General features: G+C 45.7%; 2 protein-coding genes and 1 long non-coding RNA gene across 8 annotated transcripts in view; 2 read left to right on the top strand and 1 right to left on the bottom strand.

Annotated features, from left to right (window-relative positions):
- ABCC5 (ATP binding cassette subfamily C member 5) overlaps nucleotides 1-17,764 on the top strand; it is a 45,759-nt gene extending 27,995 nt beyond the window's left edge. For 3 of the 4 annotated variants that reach the window (XM_028731761.2, XM_028731762.2, XM_028731763.2), the window contains 19 exons: nucleotides 19-90; nucleotides 460-584; nucleotides 903-975; nucleotides 1,362-1,565; nucleotides 2,177-2,320; nucleotides 2,523-2,625; nucleotides 3,169-3,353; nucleotides 4,496-4,642; nucleotides 6,154-6,283; nucleotides 7,312-7,465; nucleotides 7,580-7,708; nucleotides 7,876-8,062; nucleotides 9,207-9,296; nucleotides 10,392-10,581; nucleotides 11,722-11,881; nucleotides 13,069-13,147; nucleotides 14,098-14,211; nucleotides 15,564-15,728; nucleotides 16,168-17,764. In XM_028731761.2, the coding sequence (XP_028587594.1) occupies nucleotides 19-90; nucleotides 460-584; nucleotides 903-975; nucleotides 1,362-1,565; nucleotides 2,177-2,320; nucleotides 2,523-2,625; nucleotides 3,169-3,353; nucleotides 4,496-4,642; nucleotides 6,154-6,283; nucleotides 7,312-7,465; nucleotides 7,580-7,708; nucleotides 7,876-8,062; nucleotides 9,207-9,296; nucleotides 10,392-10,581; nucleotides 11,722-11,881; nucleotides 13,069-13,147; nucleotides 14,098-14,211; nucleotides 15,564-15,728; nucleotides 16,168-16,269 (2,553 nt within the window). In that variant the 3' untranslated portion in view covers nucleotides 16,270-17,764. Of the gene's footprint in view, nucleotides 1-18; nucleotides 91-459; nucleotides 585-902; nucleotides 976-1,361; nucleotides 1,566-2,176; nucleotides 2,321-2,522; nucleotides 2,626-3,168; nucleotides 3,354-4,071; nucleotides 4,173-4,495; nucleotides 4,643-6,153; nucleotides 6,284-7,311; nucleotides 7,466-7,579; nucleotides 7,709-7,875; nucleotides 8,063-9,206; nucleotides 9,297-10,391; nucleotides 10,582-11,721; nucleotides 11,882-13,068; nucleotides 13,148-14,097; nucleotides 14,212-15,563; nucleotides 15,729-16,167 lie in introns of those variants that run through there. The other variant, XM_077929644.1, reaches the window with a different exon arrangement.
- On the bottom strand, nucleotides 16,343-20,695 carry LOC144327925 (uncharacterized). Its single transcript, XR_013393096.1, has 3 exons — nucleotides 19,800-20,695; nucleotides 18,527-18,606; nucleotides 16,343-17,725 (listed from the first exon to the last, which is right to left on the bottom strand). It is a non-coding gene; the product is annotated as an uncharacterized LOC144327925 (long non-coding RNA).
- Nucleotides 20,673-22,476, top strand: part of RNPEPL1 (arginyl aminopeptidase like 1) — a 27,743-nt gene continuing 25,939 nt past the window's right edge. For 2 of the 3 annotated variants that reach the window (XM_077929649.1, XM_077929647.1), the window contains exon 1: nucleotides 20,673-22,070. In XM_077929649.1, coding sequence (XP_077785775.1) covers nucleotides 21,039-22,070 — 1,032 coding nt within the window. In that variant the 5' untranslated portion in view covers nucleotides 20,673-21,038. The remainder of the gene's footprint in view (nucleotides 22,071-22,476) is intronic. The other variant, XM_077929648.1, reaches the window with a different exon arrangement.

The following is a 22,476-nucleotide window of genomic DNA, read 5'->3' as shown; positions in this document are numbered from 1 at the left end:
TTTCTTTTTATGGTTTAGGGGAAACTTGTTGGCATTTGTGGCAGCGTGGGGAGTGGGAAAACCTCATTCATTTCAGCCATTTTAGGACAGGTGAGAAACAATCTCATGTTTTCTTATTTTTTCACACTGTCCGTTTTGCTGGCTCCGTTTGCATTCTGCCTGTGAGAGGAGCACAATATCTGTGCCACCAGCAGTTGCATTTTGCTCAATGTACCTTTAGTCCACAGGATAAATAATTTATCAGACCTCAGACTTGGATCATAAACAAGTGAGGCATACTTAAGATCTTAAAAAGTTTTAAATAGCTATGCATGCTGAACTTGAAACAAGCTATGCTTTTTTTGTGCTTGAGAGGTTGAGTGGGGCAGGAGGGAGTATAAGAGGAAAGGAAGGAGGGAGAAACTTTCCCATACCTCTGTGGAATGGTATCATTTCTAGACTTTCTTCTGCTTGTTTCAGATGACTCTGCTGGAAGGCAGCATTTCTGTGGATGGAACATTTGCTTATGCAGCCCAGCAGGCCTGGATTCTCAATGCAACACTTAGAGACAATATCCTCTTCGGGAAGGAGTTTGAAGAAGAAAGGTTTGTAAGCTGTAGTGATATACCAACAAATTGCAAATGCTCAGCCTGGTCCAGCTTGGTGCGAGTTAAAAAAGATACTCCATATGTCCCTTTATTTCCGTACTATCATTGCATGCCTTCTGAAGCAGTTTTGCAATATGTACTGCCTGCTTTAGTCTGATTAAAAGTTTGCAATTTCTGGCTTTTGGTTTCTTTGGTATATTTGCTCCTTTTCTAATTTTTCATAGCTCCTTTTCAGTCCTTCCTTCCTCTGTTGCAGCTAACACCATTCCTGGAAATGTTGCTGTTCACTGCTTTTTAAAAACGTGTTTTTTCCAGGTATAACACTGTGCTGAATGACTGCTGTCTCAGACCTGATCTGGCTATCCTACCTAATGGAGACTTGACAGAGGTAGGAATCTTGTTAGGCAGCCACTCTCCCAGGGCAAACAGCTCACTATAAGGCCAGGCACTCTCACACATCTCATTTTGGTGTACTGGTCTGTTGGCCATGTCATGTTCTCTTTCTGCCTTTGACTGCACTTACTTCCCAGGATTCACAAGCCCAGTGAGCTATAGCAGTTAGGTGGTTTGGCTCAAATGTAGAGGAAACGTAGTGCAGGCCTTCGGTTTTTTGGGGCCAATAAACACTAATTCCCATCTTGCTGAGCTATCGTGCAACTTCTCTGAGGTCTTTGGAAGAATGACAGGATAGAAATGTAATGGAAAGATAAAGTCTTTCTGTTTCATCTTAAGTGATAAAAAAGGAGATCCTTTAACAAAGCATCTTTAACTTAGATTGGTGAACGAGGCGCAAACCTGAGTGGGGGGCAGCGCCAGAGAATCAGCCTCGCTCGAGCTCTGTACAGCGACAAGGACATTTACATCCTCGATGACCCTCTCAGCGCCTTGGATGCCCATGTTGGAAACCACATATTCAACAGTGCAATACGGAAGCACATGAAGTCAAAAACGGTTCTCTTTATCACCCACCAGCTGCAGGTACGCTTGTGGTTCTGCCCTCAGCCTTTCCATCAGTTTGACGTGGGAAAAGTAAGTTTGGATGAGGGTAGATGCCGCTGTTGAGAATAGCTGTTAATCTGTATAGCCCAAATTGCTGATTTGCTCTGCTCTACAGAGGGGAAAGGTAAGAGGCATCTTCACTGTCTTAAGTGTAAGCGTAGAGAGGAAGGCAGCCAAGGGAGTCTGCAGAGAGAAACCAAGGAAATGCATCCAGAATTAAATAACTGCAGCCACACGCACAGTACACCTGGTGGTTAATGTGCAGAATAAGGAAATGAGGCTGCAGCAGTTGGGTTTTCAAGTTTGGAACAATCTAGTGGATCATAAAACAGGGATGGGCATTTTAGACGGAAATAAACTGCTTTCAAAAAAACAATAACAAGGTTTTTCAGTAAAGCCGACTAGACACAGTTTCAGGATAAACAATGGAAGTACTGTTCGGTGTAATTGAAATTAAACCTATATTATGGGGCTAGTTGCTTCATGGTATTGTGATAACCCATTAACATCGGGGAGGGGAAAATGAAAAAGGAATTTGGGCATAGCAACCTCACACAGTAATTATTCTCTCCCTGTCTTTGGCCTTGTAGTATCTTGTGGATTGTGACGAAGTGATCTTCATGAAAGAGGGTTGTGTCACTGAGAGGGGAAGCCATGAGGATCTGATGAATTTGAATGGTGACTATGCAACCATTTTTAATAACCTGCAACTGGGAGAGACTCCACACATTGAGGTATCTGTTACTACCTTTTCTTATGCTTGCAAGCCATTTGTTGCAGCTATCATGGAAAGTGACTAGTCAGTGGTTTTTTTCTTGTGGATAGGGGACGTTTCTACTGAGAACCGTCTCTGTAATTATCTTTGTTGAATGTACTGTTTTGGAGTTAAAATTGGTTGTGTCCAATTACCCCCCCCCCCATTTGTTTTCCCCGCAGATTAATTTAAAGAAAACCACAAACAATTCATTGAAAAGGCACCCAGATAAAGGCACTAAAACAGGATCTGTGAAGAAAGAGAAAGCAGTCAAGAAGGAAGAAGGTACCATTTTCCACCCAGAAATGCATGCAAACTTACTTCTGCTCAAAGGGAACTCTGGCTTAAAGTGATCTAGTCCATGAGTGTGTTCTGTTTGGATTTAGCACATTCCAGATGGTTTTCAATGCAGCTGACAACCTGGTTTAGGTGTGGATGACCCATCTTGCCCTTTGGCATTTGAAGCTTTAAGTTCTTGTGTACCACAGAGATGCTGGTTAATCATTAAAACACAGCATCTGGACAGAGAAGTTTGTGTTAACACTTGTAAACTTGCAGTGAGTGATGTGAGGGCCTGAATACTGATATGAGTTGTCTTTATATGAGAGAACAAAGAGCAGAACTTAATTCTGACCCACTAATCATTTCAATCTACTTGTTTTCTAAAACTATATGCCGTGCATAAATAGGGAAATCTGTATAAGGATGATGCTGAAACATTCACAGTACAGATAGCAGTCTCTGGGTCTTGCCTTGTTAGTCTGCTCACTTCTTGCTTCTCTGTCTCTTTCTCCCCGCCCCCTCCTTCTGTGTATGTGTGTGTTTTAGGTCAACTCATGCAGCTGGAAGAGAAAGGCAAAGGTTCTGTCCCTTGGTCAGTTTACGGTGTCTATATCCAAGCAGCTGGAGGCCCCATTGCTTTTATCATCATCATGGCTCTCTTTATATTGAATGTAGGCAGCACTGCATTCAGCAATTGGTGGCTGAGTTACTGGATCAAGCAAGGCAGTGGGGTAAGAGCCAACAATATATTTGATTTGCTAGTGGATTAAGAAGAGATTGTCTTCATGGGATCACATGGTCTCTGCAGTTCTTTTAGCTGTAAATGCCAGGCTAGATCCTGCAAGGCATGTGCTCTCCCACAGAACTACAGGCCCACCTGCAAATCCTCCCATAACAAGGGTGAGAAGCAGCCAGACAGCAGCTCTGCTAAAACACCATCCTGTCAGTCCGTGGATCACAAATACCTGTCGTTTATAAAGTGTTTTCAGACATTCTGAGCGCTTCACATACATCGTCTTGTTGCAGCACAATCAAACCTCGGTTGTCGAACGTAATCCGTTCCATAATCCCGTTCGGCTTCCAAAATGTTTCACAACCGAGGCGCGGCTTCCAATTGGTTGCAAGAGCTTCCTTCACTCAAGCGGAAGCTGCGTCGGACATTCAGCTTCCAAAAACTGTTCTAAAACTGGAGCATTTACTTCTGGGTTTTTGGCGTTCGAGAGCCAAAACGTTCCAAAATGGAGGCGTTCGGGAGCCGAGGTTTGACTGTACTTAAGTCTTGTAGGGTAGGTCAATATTACTATACCCACATGTTCCTTGTAGGTTGTTGAAATTTACAAGAAGAAGAAAGTAAGCTCTTTGGGAGATGGGGTAGTTTAAGCTTATAGCAATCATATGCAAAATGAGCTTAGAGAGCTAGTAATCAAAATTGTTAATAACTATTTCTAGGGAGGCTTTGATACTGGAGCAGAACCAGGTGGCTGAGAGACAGCGTCTGTTGGTCCAGTATCTAGAAAGAGCTAGGAAAAAGAATGGAGAATGACAGATCTGTAAGTGCAATAATGTATACAAGGGAAAGTTTTTTTCCAAGATAATTGTCAGCCAAAATAACTTTTTCTCAGAGGGAACGTGGCCTTATATTGTTGCAAGAACAAACTTGTGAGCCTGATTTGATGGTTTAATTAAATAATTGCTTTGACGTTAAAGTGCATATTTAGCTGTATTATTCTAGACTTCCAGAAGAACTCTAAAAATTCCACCAGCAGAGTTTCATTCGTAGAAATATAGAAATTCAAGGCTAATACAAAGTTTGGTCAACTGACTGTGAAACAGGGCAGATCTATATACTGTGTATGTTCTTGATTTTTAATAGAATGCTACTCTCATGTTGGGAAACGAAACGGTTGTGAGCAGCAGTATGAAGGACAACCCACATATGCATTACTACGCTGGCATCTATGCGCTCTCAATGGGTATCATGCTGATTCTGAAGGTTGTGCGTGGCGTCGTCTTTGTCAAGGTATGTCTCCAGAGGCAGGAACAGAATGGCTTCTTTTTTCGTTTTGTGCAGCAGAGGCCAATGGCCAGGTTTACTGAGGTGAGCCGGCTTTGTGTCGTGTCGCAGAGGAATATTCCTTCATTTCCTTTTGGCACCTGCCTGTCAACCCGTGATGTGTCAGGTGACTCAGATTCAAGGGAAAGAATTGGAAGCACACTCAAACTGGGCTACAAATGGAGATCCCTGCTGAAAATGGGATTTGCAGCCACAGCTGATTGGTGCTGGACTGCCAAATCTGCTTTCGGTTGGGTTTCATTCCACTCTGGAGTTCCTGAGCCCAGGGGATCCCAGCAGGGTTTGTTGTTGTTTGCTGTTTAGTCGTTTAGTCGTGTCCGACTCTTCGTGACCCCATGGACCAGAGCACACCAGGCACTCCTGTCTTCCACTGCCTCCCGCAGTTTGGTGAAACTCATGCTGGTAGCTTCAAGAACGCTGTCCAACCATCTCGTCCTCTGTCGTCCCCTTCTCCTTGTGCCCTCCATCTTTCCCAACATCAGGGTCTTTTCCAGGGAGTCTTCTCTTCTCCTGAGGTGGCCAAAGTCTTGGAGCCTCAGCTTCAGGATCTGTCCTTCCAGTGAGCACTCAGGGCTGATTTCCTTCAGAATGGAGAGGTCTGATCTTCTTGCAGTCCATGGGACTCTCAAGAGTCTCCTCCAGCACCAAAATTCAAAAGCATCAATTCTTCGGCGATCAGCCTTCTTTATGGTCCAGCTCTCTCTCCAGCAGGGTTTGTAGCCACCATTAATCTGCACCAACTGCCAACCTGACTTTGTCCAGTATTGCCTGTGCTTGGGAGCTGCTCTTGAGTGCAGCAAGGAGTCCCAGCAAGGTTGGCATTTGGTGGAAGATTTAAAGAGTACTGAATACAAGCCCCACTTTCCAAGGAAACATTGGGTGCATCCTTTAAGGTTCCCAGTTGTTCATTTTCAGCCGTGTCTGCACCTGATTTTGCATACAGTGTCAGGTGTGGAGCAGGTGACTTGGGGAAAATAGACTTGCAAGCTAAATGAGAACCCTGTTTGGCTTACCCATGGACTGAAGATTCTCCCTCTCCCCCTCTGTCCAGTTGCCACCACCCTAGTTTGGATCATCCCAGATATCAGTTAGAAAGCATTCCCAGGGCTCTCTGCACAGTCTCCTTTTTCTTTTGGAACCTTTGCTTCTTGCATTGTGAGGAAGGAAAGGAGGGATGCTTCCTTGTGGTTGCAATAGCCTAGCTTCTTCTTTTGAAAGGAGCTGGTGGGAAAGATATTGAGAGATGTTCTGTGAATCTCCATTTTGAAGTCTGTCAGCCAGGGATGGGAATCTGTCCTTCCAGGTGTTCTTAGACCAACTCCCATGAGCCCCAGGCAGGTCAGGGATGCTGGGAGTTCATCTACATCTGAAGAACTGTAGGTTCTTCAGCCTAGTTTTAAGTGCATATACCAGATATCTTTGTCTAATTCCATAAACTTCCTTTATTTCCATTTCAGGGGACATTGCGAGCCTCCTCCAGGCTCCATGATGAGCTCTTCCGACGGATTCTTCGCAGCCCTATGAAATTTTTTGATACAACTCCTGCAGGGCGAATTCTTAATAGGTTCTCCAAAGACATGGATGAAGGTAATTGGTCTCTGTTAATGACCTATACTTGCTTTCTGTAAGTGACCTGTTCGGACTAACTGGTAACTGTGGAAAGGATGTGTTTCTGCCAGGGCTACCTCTTCTGGTGGCAAGCTTTCTATGTGTAGATTCTTTTTTTAAAAAAAATTGGCTGACATTCAAGCATGTAACCCATACCCATGTGGAAAATAAATATACAAGAATAACTGCCAATTTGAAGTGGTGTGGTTCCAATAAGACTGTACCACATGCTTTTTTTTTAGCATGTTGAAACATCCCCCCCGCCAGATGTTATGGAAACTTTAAAAAATGCATTCAAAATATGAAACGTATCTGTGACTGGTGGGGCAGAGTAATTTCTTTTATTTATTTGTCAAATTTATACCCCACTCTCTGCCTCCCAAAGCAGCCCAGGGAAAGTCCTTACTGACTTTTTCTAGTATGAAAACTAGTGAGGTTTTGCAATTCCAAATAAACATTTTACAAACATTAAAATATCCAGTGACTTCCCTTCTTCTCTTTCCATGGTTCATTTTGCATATACATCCCTGCATATTTTACTATAACCATTCAAATCAATTTTCCACTTTTACATCCATCCATTATTTTTTTTTTACTCTATTGAATTTATCTTAATGCTGCCAGCGTTTTCAGCTGTAAACAGTTATTTTCCATATATTCAATATATATAGCGAGGAGTTTTTTTCAAATGCATGTAGATGAAAGGGGAGAGCATGGCTCCAAATGAAGATGTGGGTCAGGGTTTTTCCTAAAGTAGCAGGTTGGTATTTCTGTAGCTGAACAAGCCTGGTTGTAGATATGGTGACAGCCAAGTTGTAGATATGGTGACAGCCAGAATAAGAGTTCTGGATAGATATGGCCTGGGTTGGAAGAATATGGTGGTAAGTTTCTGTTTCCTGGGTAGAAGTGAGACCTGAATTTCTGAAGGAGAGCTTTTACCAGATCAGAACTCTTTTTGTCTTCAGTCTCCTATGTGAAGACTGCCATCTCCGTCTATTTTTTTCCAGTTGATGTTCGCCTGCCATTTCAAGCGGAAATGTTCATACAGAACGTCATCCTGGTGTTCTTCTGTGTGGGAGTGATCTCTGGTGTCTTTCCATGGTTCCTGATGGCAGTTGGGCCCCTTGTCGTCCTTTTTATAGTGCTGCATGTTGTATCGAGGTAAACGCAACCGTTGTTCAGGGATTCTGCAGTCATGTTCCCCCAGACAGGTGACACGAGTAGTTTGCAGGGCCAGATATCTCGCCCTTCCAATTGATTCTTTTCTTTCTGCAGAGTCTTCATTCGGGAGCTGAAGCGCCTGGACAACATTACACAGTCCCCGTTCCTCTCACACATCACATCAAGCATTCAAGGCCTCTCTACCATCCATGCCTACAATAAAGGGCAGGAGTTTCTGCGCAGGTTATTGCTCTACTTCTCTGAAACACAGTATTTGCATGTTACTGGACTCCATATATACTGACTGCTGTCATTTGACTGCAGTCAATTTTTGTTGAAATTTCTCTGCATTTAAAACAAAGGTAAGCTACCTAGAATCCTACTAATATTTCTCGTCATTTTCCTTTTAGATATCAAGAACTGCTGGATGACAATCAATCACCCTTCTACTTGTTCAGCTGTGCAATGCGCTGGCTCGCTGTCAGACTGGATATTGTCAGCATTGCCCTCATTACGACCACTGGCCTAATGATTGTTCTCATGCACGGCCAGATCTCGCCTGCCTATGCTGGGCTGGCCATCTCCTATGCTGTTCAGGTAATGGCTTCCCTTCTGAAGTTTTCAAAATTGCATTTGAATCTTTGAACTCCAGCTGTAAGTAGGAACGCCATTCTTGTGCAGTAGCAAAAATATATTGTTTGACCATATCTATAATAAAGCTAAAAACTGGCCACCCTGCTTTCCCTCTCTGTCTGAGCCCACAGCCATTGGCTGGATTGCTATGATATTACATAATACCATGGAACATTTTTTCTTTTTATGTTAAGGGTGACTCAGAAACCACAATTAATTCAGAATTCGGCTGCAAGACTGGTAACTGGGAGTGGCCACAGGGACCATATAACACGGGTCCTAAAAGACCTACATTGGCTCCCAGTATATTTCCAAGCACAATTCAAAGTGTTGATGCTGACCTTTAAAGCCCTAAACGACCTTGGCCCAGTATACCTGAAGGAGGGTCTCCACCCCATCGTTCAGCCCGGACACTGAGGTCCAGCTCTGAGGGGCTTCTGGTGGTTCCCTCACTGTAAGAAGTGAAGTTACAGGCAACCAGGCAGAGGGCCTTCTTGGTGGTGGCACCAGCCCTGTGGAACACTGTCCTGTCAGATGCCAAGGAGATAAATAACACTGCAACTTTTAGAAGACATCTGAAGGCAGCCCAGTATAAGGAAATCATTAATGTTTGATGATTACTTGGAAAGCTAAATTCACAAATAATTCCACTGGAAGAAGATTTAAATTAAGATGAGAAATCATAACCACTAGTCTGTGTTCAGAAGCTGTTATTTTTAATTTTAAAAAGTAAATAGTGTTTTTCATTTTAAAATGCCATTAGATTTCGATAGAAAACACACCTTTGTGGTCAATTAATTCAATAGGCTGCCAGCACAGACTCTTATTACCTACAGATTAATAGGACAACAGGAGGAAAGATTAGGAATCTAGAATGAAATTGCTATCTTTGAGGTTTCAAATCACTTTGTTTAGGTTAAATCTAAGAGCCTCTTATAATTCTCATGTTGTTCTTCTACTGTTCTGGCAATAGTTCAGATTCCATATTGGTTCCTTGCATATCACTACTCAGACTAATTTAAAATGTTTATCACCAGTCCTGAGAAGCATTCTCTTTTAAAATGCATTTATTTTTTAAAGATAACATCGTTGTCTGTTTTGTCATCAGCTCACAGGGTTGTTCCAGTTCACAGTCAGGCTAGCTTCAGAGACAGAGGCCCGCTTCACCTCAGTGGAGAGGATCGACCACTATATCAAGGTACTCAAAATATTTTTCTATTGCTTTTACTGGTCTTAGATGACCTCTCTATAGAAAAGTCCCTCCAGCCATTTAACTGTGCTCTATACTGGCTTAATTTTTACATGTATGCATATAACACTTTGTCTTGATTTATTCTGTATCATTTGACTGCATTAATTTTCATTTCTTTTAGAAAATTTCATTAAGAAGCATTACTGAAAAATATATTTTTAAAATTGGCTTAATTTGACACATTGTGACATGAGCTTAACCGTGTGGGTGGCATGATCATAAAAATGTGGAGGATTGTTGTTTAAATGAAATCACTTTACTTTGCACTGTGTTGGCACAGTGTAACTCTCGTACAGTATTGGCAACTGAACTCCAGGAAGAACACTTGTCAAAATAAAGAAAGAAGGAATGTTCTGAGTTGTGAGGTTCCTTCTGTTCGTGAAGGGGATGAGATCTTGTGATAGTGACTTTTCCCAGCCATTTCAGGAAGCGTCTGAAATCTCCACTGGGAGGAGGCGCCCCCTCAGTTTTGGGGGCTGTCAGAACTGAATATCAGTTAATCTGCTCTCAAAAATAAAATTTGGAAATACAACAGCAATATTGAACAGAGAGCTGAGAAAAGAGTTTGACAGAAGGTCACCTCTATGTCCTAGATTTATTCCCCGCATTGCCAATATTTATCCCCAAAAGTTTATGTAGTCATAATCCATCCAGCTTATGCAATGAGGAGGGGTGAGAGAGAATTCTCTGAGAAACCAATACCTTGGGCAGTAGCTGTAACTGAGACAGCTCTTTGCTCCAGAAGCTTCTGACACTTTTGTTCTCAAATTGGATGCAAGAGGAGCTGTCCTATCATCATGGGGTATTTTGCTTCCATGGCTGAGGATTTGAGGGAAAGAGTGCCTTGATCTCAGTAAAAATGCTTCGAGGTCAGGAGCTGCACCATCTCTCCCATGCATGATGTGTCAGTTTCTGTTGAATCTTGCTTGTGCTGAAGAGTCAGTTACCAGCTGTAGTCTCTTATGAGAACATATTCCTGGGGCCACTGTTCTCAGCTGACACCTAACCTCTTTTTTTTTTAATCCTCTGCAACTTTCTAAGACTCTTTCTCTGGAGGCTCCAGCTCGGATTAAGAACAAGGCTCCCCCTCCAGACTGGCCCCAGGAAGGAGAAGTCATCTTCGAAAATGCAGAAATGCGGTATCGGGAGAACTTGCCGCTTGTCCTCAAGAAAGTGTCCTTCACCATCAAACCCAAGGAAAAGATTGGCATTGTGGGAAGGACAGGGTCAGGTAAGGACATATCTAGGCAACACTCCAGGAAGCTAAAATCCATCCCCATGTATCTTTGCGAAAGTGCTGCCATCAGTACCAATGAAAGCTGACTGGAGCCACCTAGTGGCTTATGTGTCTTGTTTTTTTTTGAAGAACACCCTGCACATTGGCAACTATATGCACCTGTACAGTTGACACACCCACTACAATAAAACTTGATGGTTTGGCTTCATTTAGTCCCGTTGGCCCAATCCTGCGGAATGCTCTGCCAGGAGAGATTCAGCAGGCACCTTCTGTGCCAACTTCTTGAAAACCTTTCATTTCTGCCAGGCCTATGCAGGCAGTAAAGAGCACATCCTTCCAAAATGGTTTGCTGATGTTTCTTTTTGTCTTTCGAATGCTTTTATTGCATGTTTGTATTGTTTTAAATGACTTAGATATATATTAAGATATAGCAGTATAGAAATATTTTTTTTATAAATAAATACAGTGGTACCTTGTGTTACGTACTGTCCCCCTTACGAATGCTGTGGGTTACGTGCTCTGCTAACCCAGAAGTAGATGCCCCTTGTTGCAACCTTTGCCCCGGGATGCGAGCGGAAGTCGCACTCTGGTGGTGCTGCAGCAGCAGCAGCGGGAGGCGCCATTAGAGAAAGTGTGCCTCATGTTACGAGCGGTTTCCTGTTGGGAATGGACCTCCGGAATGGATTAAGTATGTAACTCAAGGTACCACTGTATAAATAAATTGAGTGTCTTCTGGGTTCCTCCCAGGAATATGGCTTTTTCTCTGGTCAGAGTTGTTTTTATTACAGTCTTTTGGCTCCTTCACTCTCAGAATTGCAGTCAGAGGTGGCCATAGAACCTGCATTTTATTATTCTCCTCTCCTTGTCCAATTTCACTTTTGTATTATGCCTATTGAATTATAAGCCATCATGTTAAGCTGTGAACTGCTTGAAAGGTGGAATCTAAATATATTAGGCAAATTTTAAAAAGTAACTTTGGCTGCTAAAAGGCTGACACGGCACCTCTAATTTTAACCATTCATGGAGTAAGTTTTTAATGTATTTGCTTCTGTCTGTTGTCTGGACTTGGACCATGACTGTGTGTTACAGAAGTCACCAATTAACCCTTAATTCCTCCTTGCTTTTCCACCCCAGGGAAGTCCTCTCTAGGAATGGCTCTCTTCCGCTTGGTTGAACTGTCAGGAGGCTGCATTAAAATTGATGGAGTGAAAATCAATGACATTGGCTTAGCAGATCTCCGGAGCAAGCTGTCCATAATTCCTCAAGAGCCTGTGTTGTTCAGTGGTACCGTGAGGTTAGTTTCACCCATAGCCAAAGAGGTAGAAAAGACCTTGCACCTTCCTCTCCCTCACCTGCCACCCTTCAAGTGAAATTGCCTTAGCCACAATAGAAGAGGGAGTTCCATTGCCCTGGGACATGGAGCAGTGATTCACTGCTGCTGTCTACTTCCACTGTCCCCATTTTGTTCCTTTTGTAAGGCAAAAGGTAATTGAATTAAGGGTCTTAGTGCTGCTTAAATATTGACTTGATCTCCCTCAATGTGTTGCCTTCTTGAAGTTGTTGGACTCCAAAATCCCATCAGCTCCATGCAGCTCATGTTCAGGGATGATGGGAGCTGTAGTCCGGCGGCAGCCAGAGGACACCAGGTTGGGAAAAGTTGGTTTAAGTATTCTGTGATAAATGGTTGCCATTGCGACTATCCCCCAGGTCAAGGGCGTAATCTTCTCCTCCATCCCACCCCCAGGTATCACTGATTTGGGGAGTGGGAGCTGATGATGATAATACTGTAGACCCAGCAGTGGGTTGGGCAGAGCCCAGCACTCTTATGAGGGATACAGATTTCCTTCTCCCCTGTCACCCAGTTGATAAGTCCCACTCCACAGTTAATCTGTGTTTTTCAACCGAGGAGGGAGGGTTGTGTGGCTCTCTCTGTATGTAACTGTATATGGTGGCCACACCCACAATTGTCCTCTGTGGCGCAATGGGTCAGTGTGTCAGGCTGTTAACCAGAAGGTTGGTGGTTTCAGCCCACCCAGGGACGGCTGAGGGCAGGATTCCTGCATTGCAGGGATTGGACTCGATTGACCCCCCCCCCGGGTCCCTTCCAACTCTAGTTCTACAGCCCCTGGAGGGTTGGCCTTCAGGCCAATATAGGTTCGCCACCTCCACTCTAGACCCTTGTTATTGGGAGCACGCCTTAGTTTTACCTAACCTGCGTGAACAAAGATGGTTCAGTCTTAGGGACTTCTAAGCCAGTGGTGCTGGCTGTAGAAAGTCACAAAAACATGTCCGCTTAGTATGGCATTTGAGCATTGGGCAAAGTGGCTGGTTTGGAGCAATTCATCTTTGATTTTGGCTTCCTTGAGGTTGTCTTTTGAAGATGGCCTGATTTCCATGGTGCTTGTGTGTTGGTGGGTGCTTACATGCCTTTCGAGAAGAGAATTGGTGATCCTATCCTGTTACACTCTTTCCCTCCTCTAGATATAACTTGGATCCTTTCACACAGTACAGTGAAGAGCAAATCTGGGATGCTTTGGAGAGGACTCACATGAAGGACTGTGTAAGTAAGGGGACTGGGGACAGGGGTTGGGGGTTCTTTAGCAGCCCAAGTGCAGCACCTTGGCCATGTAAGATGGTTGCCAGTGTCACCATGGCCCCATTCTGCATGAGAAAAAAGTTTTTCTAGCAAGCAATCATCATCATCATAAATTTATTATTTATACCCCGCCCATCTGGGTACCTTGGTCATTCCTTCAGGCATAGAGCAAGTGGATAGGATTGTCCGAAATGAATCCTCTATCTTCTTTTGTAAAAGGAAAAAAAATGCAGGGAAAGCTAATAAGGTGCAAATTATCTGGCTTGAAGTTAAGCACATTTGTTAACGGAAATGTTAGCATAACCCTGTAAGCTGAATGTGCTTTATTGACCCTGTAAGCTCAGGTTCTCCTCACAGTCACATACCCTTACTGGCTCTGTTTTTTAGAGTGAGGCCTGGCTCATATAAACAACTGGAAAATTGGAAGAAGGAGACTTGCACAGATGTGCAGTGATGCACATAATGGGGGTCAGCATAACCCATCTGGATAACAGCTTCTAAGACACACATATGCATACAATTTGTACATGGTTTCCAAGATCACTGCTGACCTGCACGCTTACAGGGTCAGAGATCATTACTCACTTTTGAGTAAAAGTGATTCAGATGTTATAAATTAATAAAGGACCTTGCCAGATGAATTCTTGTGCACACTGTTGACTGAGTTAGGGCTTTTCCTTGGTGATGCTGTGTGAATCTGGTGTGGTCCATGCTGGAGGTTTCTAAAAATCAGAGAATGCTTACTTTTAATTTTGGATCTGTGTGTTGTGTTCCTTGCGTGAAAGGTGCTTGGACTCTTGTGACACACTTCATTTTTCTCATAACCGGTTGTGGTGCCCCTGGAAAACACTGTTGTGCTGCAACAGTGCTAGACCACAGCATTGATCCATCTCTATTCCCTTGTTCTGGTTCAGATTTCTCAGATGCCCATGAAACTTGAATCCGAAGTGATGGAAAATGGCGAGAACTTCTCTGTCGGGGAGAGGCAGTTGCTTTGTATTGCCAGGGCATTACTGCGCCGTTGTAAGGTGAGCTGGTGTGTAGAAGACAAAGACCGTATGTATTTGGCAAATTAAATTCTTCCCTGAGAAAAGCTTGTTTTAATGTCAGGATTGCTACCACATCTTTTACTGTTGAGAATTTTCCAGAATGCTGTCTTTGTTCAGAGTACACATGTCGCCTTCATCCTCTGATCCCAGAAGTGAAACCTGTTTAGCTTTCTGCATTTTACTCTCTGCCGCCTTGTATCCTTCGCCTCCTTGTATCCTCTACCTCCTTGCTTGGTCTATCCTCATCTACACAGGCAGAAGAGTGCATTACAGTTTCAGCTCCTTTCCTGTTACGCTACTAGGGCATTTTTCTACTGTGATGCACATTGCATGCACATGTTGGATTTGAAAAGAAGGAAACAATAAAAGCCAGCATATGTTTGAAGTTTTTGGCAGTCCCATTTTTTTTAACCATTATCCACCATTTATTCTGATAGTATCAATCTGCTATTGGGGTCCAGCAGACTCCTAGCTGGACACAAAATGTATTGTGGTACACTGGGCCCCACAATATCAACTTAATTTTTTGCAGTGAAGAAGCACATACAGAGAGAAAATCCTGTAATTTATTTTTTGTTTCTTTGGGGGCAAACAAGCCTGTGCCTTGTGCCTAGGGAAAAGATCCAACCCACCAATTAGGCAGTCCTCTTTGGGCTATTAGAAGGACCTGGAGCAAAAGAAGCAGAGGAGGGAGCAAACAGAAACTTTAAATGCATAGGTGAAATACTAGAGTCACAGTTAATAATAGAAGGGGTCCAATGTATCCCAAGAGCCTAATATGCTTCTCCCTTCTAATCCCCCCAACTAAGGTGGTGTTTCAAGTTTGCGCTATTTTTTTGTGTTGAGAGAGCCAGTGCAAAGCAGAATTCAGCCTCCTAGGGTTAAGACCCTGTTGGGTGACCAAAATGGTGCCTTCTTTATGCTGTTGGACTTCCAACTCCCCGTCAGCCAACATGTTCAATGTTCAGAGATGATGAGAGTTGCAGTTCAGGAACACCTGGTGAACCCAGTGGATCCTTTGAGTCCTTTCATAGTGGGCTGTTCCCTGGGGCAGAGCAGGAGGACTCCAGACAACTAAGGTCTATGGATTCCCACCATGAGAGACAGCTCCCTGTAACTACTCTCTCTGTTTAGTCTCTCTCCCTCACCTAGGAAAAGTACTTTATTTATTCTCTTCTCTTATTTGTACTTAACTTTCCTACTTGTACTTCGGTTTTCTTGGCAGCTTCTGTTAGGGCTTTGTTTTGTTACATTTTTGGTCCTTCTTGGGAGCACTGTGAGAGGTGTATGTGTCTATTTTTAACAACGTTCATGTTACGCTTTCTATTCAGATCTTGATCCTGGATGAAGCAACAGCTGCCATGGACACAGAGACTGATTTGCTGATCCAGGAGACTATCAGGGAGGCATTTGCAGACTGCACAATGCTGACAATTGCTCACCGCCTGCATACGGTTCTGGGCTCTGATCGGATCATGGTTCTGATGCAAGGGCAGGTGAGCAAGAAATGAACCTCCCCCCCCCCCCAGAAGATCACACAGAACTAGTGTTCTCAAGCCGTTGCAACGAGCCCCTCTTCAACCCGGGACAGAATTGTGCAATGCTCACATAATTAGGAGAGATCTCAGGTCTGGTTTAAATGTTAAAACCTCTGAGCTATTCAGCAATGAAACACACTGCCTTAAAGAGGTGGTTTCATATCCTTAATTGGAGACTTTTAAGGAAAATCTGAACAGGTTCTTTGTTGGGGTGCTTTAAAACTAGTTAAAACGTATGGAGGGCACTAGGTTGAGGAAGGCTGGACTAGATTATCCTTTTCAGCTACCTGCTTTAATGTTGTCGTGTTACTCAATGTTACTCCTTTTGGTAAATGAAAGGTTTAATGGTATACATTCCATGTATCTCTAATGGTCTCCCCCTTAATTTTTGTTTTAGGTGATGGAATTTGATACTCCATCGGTTCTCCTGTCCAATGAGAACTCTCGCTTCTATGCCATGTTTGCTGCTGCAGAAAATAAGATTGCAGTCAAGGGCTAAAATTCAGGGCAATGTCACTTTAATCGGGAGGGTAACAGTTTCTGCCTGTGGCAGGAACTCCTCTGTCTTCATGTTCTCCAAGCAGATTATTGCCTTTTCATCTTTTAATTTTTAGCATTGTGGGTCACGATTCAGTTCTTTTCTAAAAAGTACTGTAAGGAGGGTTCTTTATGGTTTTTATTATGGTATTTATTCCATATTCTTGTTACTAGTTTTTTGCTATTAAATGCACTCTACAAAATGGCTCAGGGAGCCATGATTATAAATTTATCAAGAGGCCTATATTGAAGCTTTATACATGTAGCTATATCTATACAGAATTCTGTACATAGCCTATATTTACAGTGGAAATGTAAGCTGTTTATTTTATATTAAAATGAGCGCTGTGTTAATACCAGTGCATATTCTTTTCTATCATTTTTGTACAGTTTTACGGTACTGGGAACCTGGCTTTTTCCAGGCTGCGTTAGACCCTGTTTCGTCTTCTGCAGTCTGTTTTCTCTTAGCGCTGGAATTTCCCAGATCTCTGGATGGAAGTGGGCTGTTGTCACTGTCCTTCACAGAGGAGAGATGGGTTCTGTTGATGTGGCTTGGCTTCATCAGACCCGTCATGCTCTTTGGCACATTGCTAGGGCACATGGAAGTAGTGGCAGCTGTTTCCTATAACACGCCTGCAGTGGGGGTCAGGTTTCTTTGTGTCTCTTGTGAGATTCATAAATGAGCTTTGTCAGTAGCAAGAGAGGAAGAACCACACATTAGCATTAGGTACCTTTAAAGAAAAGCTCATTGCCACTTGCTCTGGTGCAATAAAGGGAATGTGAATACACATTCTCTATCAGCAGAGTTCGGTTTATATTTTATAGAAAGGAAATGCAAACTGCTTCTGCTTTGCTGAGCACACCCATCCATCATTAATGAACTACAGCAATTAACCACCATCAGATTGATACCCTGGTGCTGTCTGCAAAAGTTTTCAAAGTGGCCTCTGCTGAATTATAGATCTAGTGATCTAAATACGCTAATACTTCACTTGGGAAGCTTTCAGATACTTGGGTGTTTGTAACAATTAATTCTTTGCCCTACTCTGTCTGCGTGCAAGCTTTTTATTTTCTGCATATTTGTTACTATAATTATCCCTCCCTCCACCACCACTGCAATTTTTAGCAGGCTCCTGCTGATCAGGGTTTAACACTGGTGTAGGAAATTTTATTTTCTTACTGTAAAGAGACCTACCTCAGGTGCTGAGTCCTGTGTGGTACGTTACCATGGTTACTGTACGCCATCCCTGTTGTCTGGGGCCAGTAGCCCAGGTGGGCATGGTCAGTCTTGTAATAGCTGTGATTTTAAAATTGGTCAGCGTTGCATGTCTTTTTTTCTTCCTCTTTTTTTTCCTTTGGTCCAGTTGGACATTTTATAGCCTTAGCATGTTTGCAAATTGTCTTGTTGAGACAGAAATCTGAAAAAGTGAATAAAAACTATTTTGGGCTTTGTAAAACTCTTGTGTGCGTTCTATTATTTGGGCCGCGGTGGATATCTTCCCAGCAATAAAGTACATGGAGTTTGCCCTGCTGCTGCCGATACTTGGTGCCAACAGTGCTTTTTTTAAAAAGGGGGTACTCAAGGGTATGCAGTACGGGCACCTCTTTTTGTTGTTGTTAAAAGGTGTGATACTCTAACAACCTCATGGTGAGTACTGGCACTGAAGGAATGGGTTTCCCAAACCCCAAAACTGACTGTGCAGGCAGTTTTTAAACTGCACCAAAATCCCCATTTCTCCTTAGCTAAAATGCATAAACTTTAGCCGTTGAGCAAATGCAAAACAAGAACACAGCTCTCTCCCTTATCAGTTTGACGGCAAGACTGGCCTTGACTTTACCAGTAGAACAGACACAGACATATCTTATGTCCTGGCCACAAATGACGCAGAGACCCAAGTCTGGGACTAACGCCAGAGCATGTTCTCGGAAGTAGTGACCTCTTGCTCCAAGATAGGAGTAGGAACAGGAATATCCTTTTAAGGTCAGAAGTACAGGAAGGAAGATCCTTTTATGGTTGAGAGTACCAGAGCAGGAACATATGTGATGTCAACCTGTGTACGTATGCCGACGTGGTTGGGCTCCTAGGGGAGGAGTGAGAGGGTGCCTGGAGGATATACAAACTGCATGAAACCTGTCATTTCTTTGGACTTGCTCGGGACTAATCACGCAAGTGCCTTCTGCTATCCGGAGAGCAGAATAAACTCTTTCTTTGAACCAACCTCGGTGTCATTTTGACTTCCTTCCTCCTGTCCCGGAGCAACGCAGACCCAATCGGTGAACTCCAATAAGGCTACAGCACCTATTTTTCGGGGGGGGGGGGGGGAGCACTGGGTGTCAGCTACATGAACAAATCAACTTCCCTAGTACATCAAGCTGAAGCTCTTTCTTCAGAAGCACTGACTGCATCCCAACAGCAGTGCAAAGCAGTAAAGGGGACACAAAGCTGCATCCCTTCTGCAGAGGTGTAAGGAAGAGCCAGTGTCTCTTTGCGGCTAAAGTATTTGACTCTAGGAGTGGGAGACCCAGATTTAAGGACTCCGTGCTCCAAACTGCACCATGCAGCTCATTGGGAGAGTGGGCCAGTCCCTTGTCTCTCAGCCTAATCGGCTTCACAGGGTGGTTGCGAGGCTAAAAGGGAGGGGAGGGGAGAACCCCAGAACTCCTTAAGCAAAGGCGGGGCACAAATGTCATCAAACACATTTGTAGTTTTAAAGCAAGCCATGCTGGGACAGCGGTAAGTAACAACACTGTACAGTGGTACCTCGGGTTACAAACACCTTGGGTTCCGACTCCGCTAACCTGGAAGTAGTACGTCGGGTTAAGAACTTTGCCCCAGGTTGAGAAAAGAAATTGTGCGGCAGCGGGAGGCCCCATTAGCTAAAGTGGTACCTCAGGTTAAGAACGGTTTCAGGTTAAGAACGGACCTCCGGAATGAATTAAGTTTGTAACCAGAGATATCAATGTATATGGTAAGAAGGACAGTTGCTTCTGTTGGCTCTGCAGAAATAATAACTGTTCCATGCCAGGATGGAAGGTGCCCTTGCAGTTAAGGATCAAGCTTTATTTCTATGCTAACTGGTTAACAGCATGGTTTGAGAAAGCAAATTATCACAGGAGTAAAGAAGCTGAGCAGCTGTATGCATGTCTACTCAGGAGTAGAGTTCACTGAGTTAAGTGGGAACTACTCACCACAAAGTCATTTAGGGAATCCGCTCCTCCAATCCAGAGCTGAGGAGAGGCAAAGGTATGATAGCTTTCTTTGCCTCCTCACCTGCCAGGTGGTTGGGGGCATATGCTATTGGGCGCCTTTGAAGCAGCACCCAACACTCCTGCGCCACCTCAACTTTCCCAAGGGGAAGGCTGGAAAGGGCACGACAAGAATGTGCACTTGATGCCATGAGCTAGGTGAAATTTGGCCAGGGGATGGATCCAGCACACAAGCAGCCCTGCCCCCACTCCGTGCTAAAACAATTGTCGCAGGGGAATTTTTACCACAGGGCTCTTATAAATACTGCTTTCAGCAGAACACCAGCTTGCTTCTTGGCAAATATCTCTTGACAACTGAAATAATAGGCTCCCGAAACAAAAACAAGGAAAAAGTCATTCAGGCTGGTTTCCTGTATTAGATGATTCATTATTGTAACTGAACACTTGAAAAAAATCCAGCTCTGTGAATGTTTGGTCATTTTTGCTCTTGATTTTAGTAGGTACAAATCTTTATACTGGCTTGTATCCAATATTAGCCCTACCCAGTGTGGACCCATTGAAATGAATGACCATGACTTATTCAGGACCAGTAATTTCAGTAGGTCTACTCTTTATAATCTGGATGCAACACTCTGATTTGTAGTGTCCTGAGATTAGATAAAGGAGACAAAACTTATTAACAAGCAGGCATGCTGATTCAGTAGGCAAAATGATTTGCCTAAACGGCTCAGGGCCTAAGTACCAAAAGGACCACTTCTCCGCACAGGAAGTGACCCAGCTGAAAGGCAGGAGAGCTGTGTGAATTTCCTCCCATGTTTACAAAACAAAAATATACCTGCATCACTTGCCCAGAGAAAAAAAGTTTTGAGAACCCCTGTACTAAGGGGAAAGCTGCTCTGCCCAAAGAGTGTGTTTAACCTATTTTTTGGATTTCAAACTTAAAATTAACGTCCGTGTGTGTGTGTGTTTTTGAAACGCCCTGCCAACACACAATGCCCCAGAGCATGTGCAGAGTCTCTTCTGCTTGGCTTTGTTTTTCAGTGCAACGTGTCTCCCAAAGAAGAGAGAACGAAATAATTAGCCTGGGGGAAATATATGAAGGGTCGACCCGAATCCTCTCCGTGGCCGTCCACACGGCGAGGCCTCGGCCTCCGCTCCTCCTCCTCTCCCTCCGCCGCTCTCCCTTCCCCCCTGCTGGCCGCTGCCGGCCTCCTCCTGGCCCCGAGCCGCCTCCCGCTTCCCTCGGGCGCCTCCCGGCGGCCGACGGCCCCGCACCCTCGGCGAGGCGCCGCACGCGAGCCCGGCAGCCAGTCAGCCCGTCCGTCAGGCAGCCAGGCCCCGGCGCTGGGCAGGGCCAGGCCGGGCCGGGCCGAGCCTCTTCCTGGCGCTGCCGAGCGGCCTGCGCGAGCCTCCCGCCGCTGCCGCGCCGCCGCCTCCCGCCCATGGATTTCACATAGCCGCCGCCTGGGCCGCCCGCCGCCGCCGCCGCCGCGCGCGCCTCTCTCCGCCCGGCGCCCTCCGCCCATGGCGGCCTCGGAGAGCCCCCCGGACGTGGCCTCGGCCTCCAGCTCCTCGCTCTTCCGCCTCCGGCACCTCCGCCTGGGGCTGCACTTGCGGCCCGACGCCCGCGCCTTGGCCGGCTGCTCGGTGCTGGAGCTGTGCGCCCGCCGGGGACGCCGAGCCGGCGGCAGCGGCAGCCAGAGCCGCCGGCAGGCCCTGGTGCTGGACGCGCACCCGGCCTTGCGGGTGGCCTCGGTCGCCTTCCGGCCTTCCCCGGCCGGCGGCGGGGGACGCTGCGGCTTCGTCTTCCCCGACGCCGCCTCGCCGGGCAGCGCGGAGAGCCGGGGCGGCGGCGGCGGCGGGGATGGCGCCCCGAGGTGCCCCGCCTGGGACCCCGCTCCCGCCTCCTCTTCCTCCTCCTCCTCCTCTTCCTCGGAGCTGTCCGGCCCGGAGAGGAGCGACCCGGCCCCCGGGCGCCTCTTGACCCGCTGCCCTTCCCCGCCCACGGGGTGCCCCTCTCCCACGCCCCTCTCGGACCCCCACCCGCACTGCCCGCTCAGCACCCCCAGCGCACTTTCGGCCTTGGGGCCGCCCCTGGCCCCCGAGCTGGCGGGCCCTGGGCCCCCGGCAGACCCCCTGGCCGCCCACCGCTGCCACCACAGCTGCCCGGTGGCAGGGCCCCCCGACTTCCTGGTTTCACCAGACTGCCCCCTTGCCCCTGGCTCTCAGGATGGGACCCCTCCGCCGGACCCCGAGGGTGCCCTGAGGGGTGCAGCGGCTGCCCCCCACTCCCCCCTCGCTGCCCCGGCCAGCCCCATCAACCACTTTTCGTGCTCCTTTTCCGACTTTCCTCTCGTGCCTGGGGTGCCCCCTCCACCTATTCCCACCTTCCCCGACGACCCCGCGCCGGCCTCGGTGGCCCCATGCCCACTTTTCTTCAGGGTGGACCCCTTCACGGACTACGGTTCGGCCCTCACCATCTCCTTACCGTCTTCCCTGGAGCCTCACCAGCCCTTCCAGGTCATCATCCGCTACACCACCATTGATGCACCCGCTGTAAGTGCCCCTTTCTCTGCGCAACCCCAAAGATTGTGTTTTTTGGGTGGGTGGGTGGTGCTCGTGGTGTCATTTTAGGGGATAACTTGCAGTGGGGGTGATGGTCATGGAGGCTGTGCAGATCTGGAGCTGATTGCCCTTTGACAGCAGCTCAGCTGGAGTACGGAAGATGCTGCAAGGTCTAAGAGGATACCAGCGTGGTTAAACAACAGAGTCAAGGAAGTTATAAAGGCCAGCTTTCTTTAAGGAAACTGAAGTTGCTAAAAAGAATAAAAAAATAAATGCATTTAAATACATTACAAGTAGAGAACTTTGCCACAGTGGTAGCTAGACCATTAGATGGGGAAAACCTGTTAGATGTAGAAAACCAGAACAATTGATGTATGTTCCAGAGCAGGGACAGGAA

The sequence above is a fragment of the Podarcis muralis genome, chromosome 6 (assembly GCF_964188315.1).
Source record: "Podarcis muralis chromosome 6, rPodMur119.hap1.1, whole genome shotgun sequence".
NCBI lineage: Eukaryota > Metazoa > Chordata > Lepidosauria > Squamata > Lacertidae > Podarcis > Podarcis muralis.
This window is presented reverse-complemented; position numbering and strand designations above follow the sequence as displayed.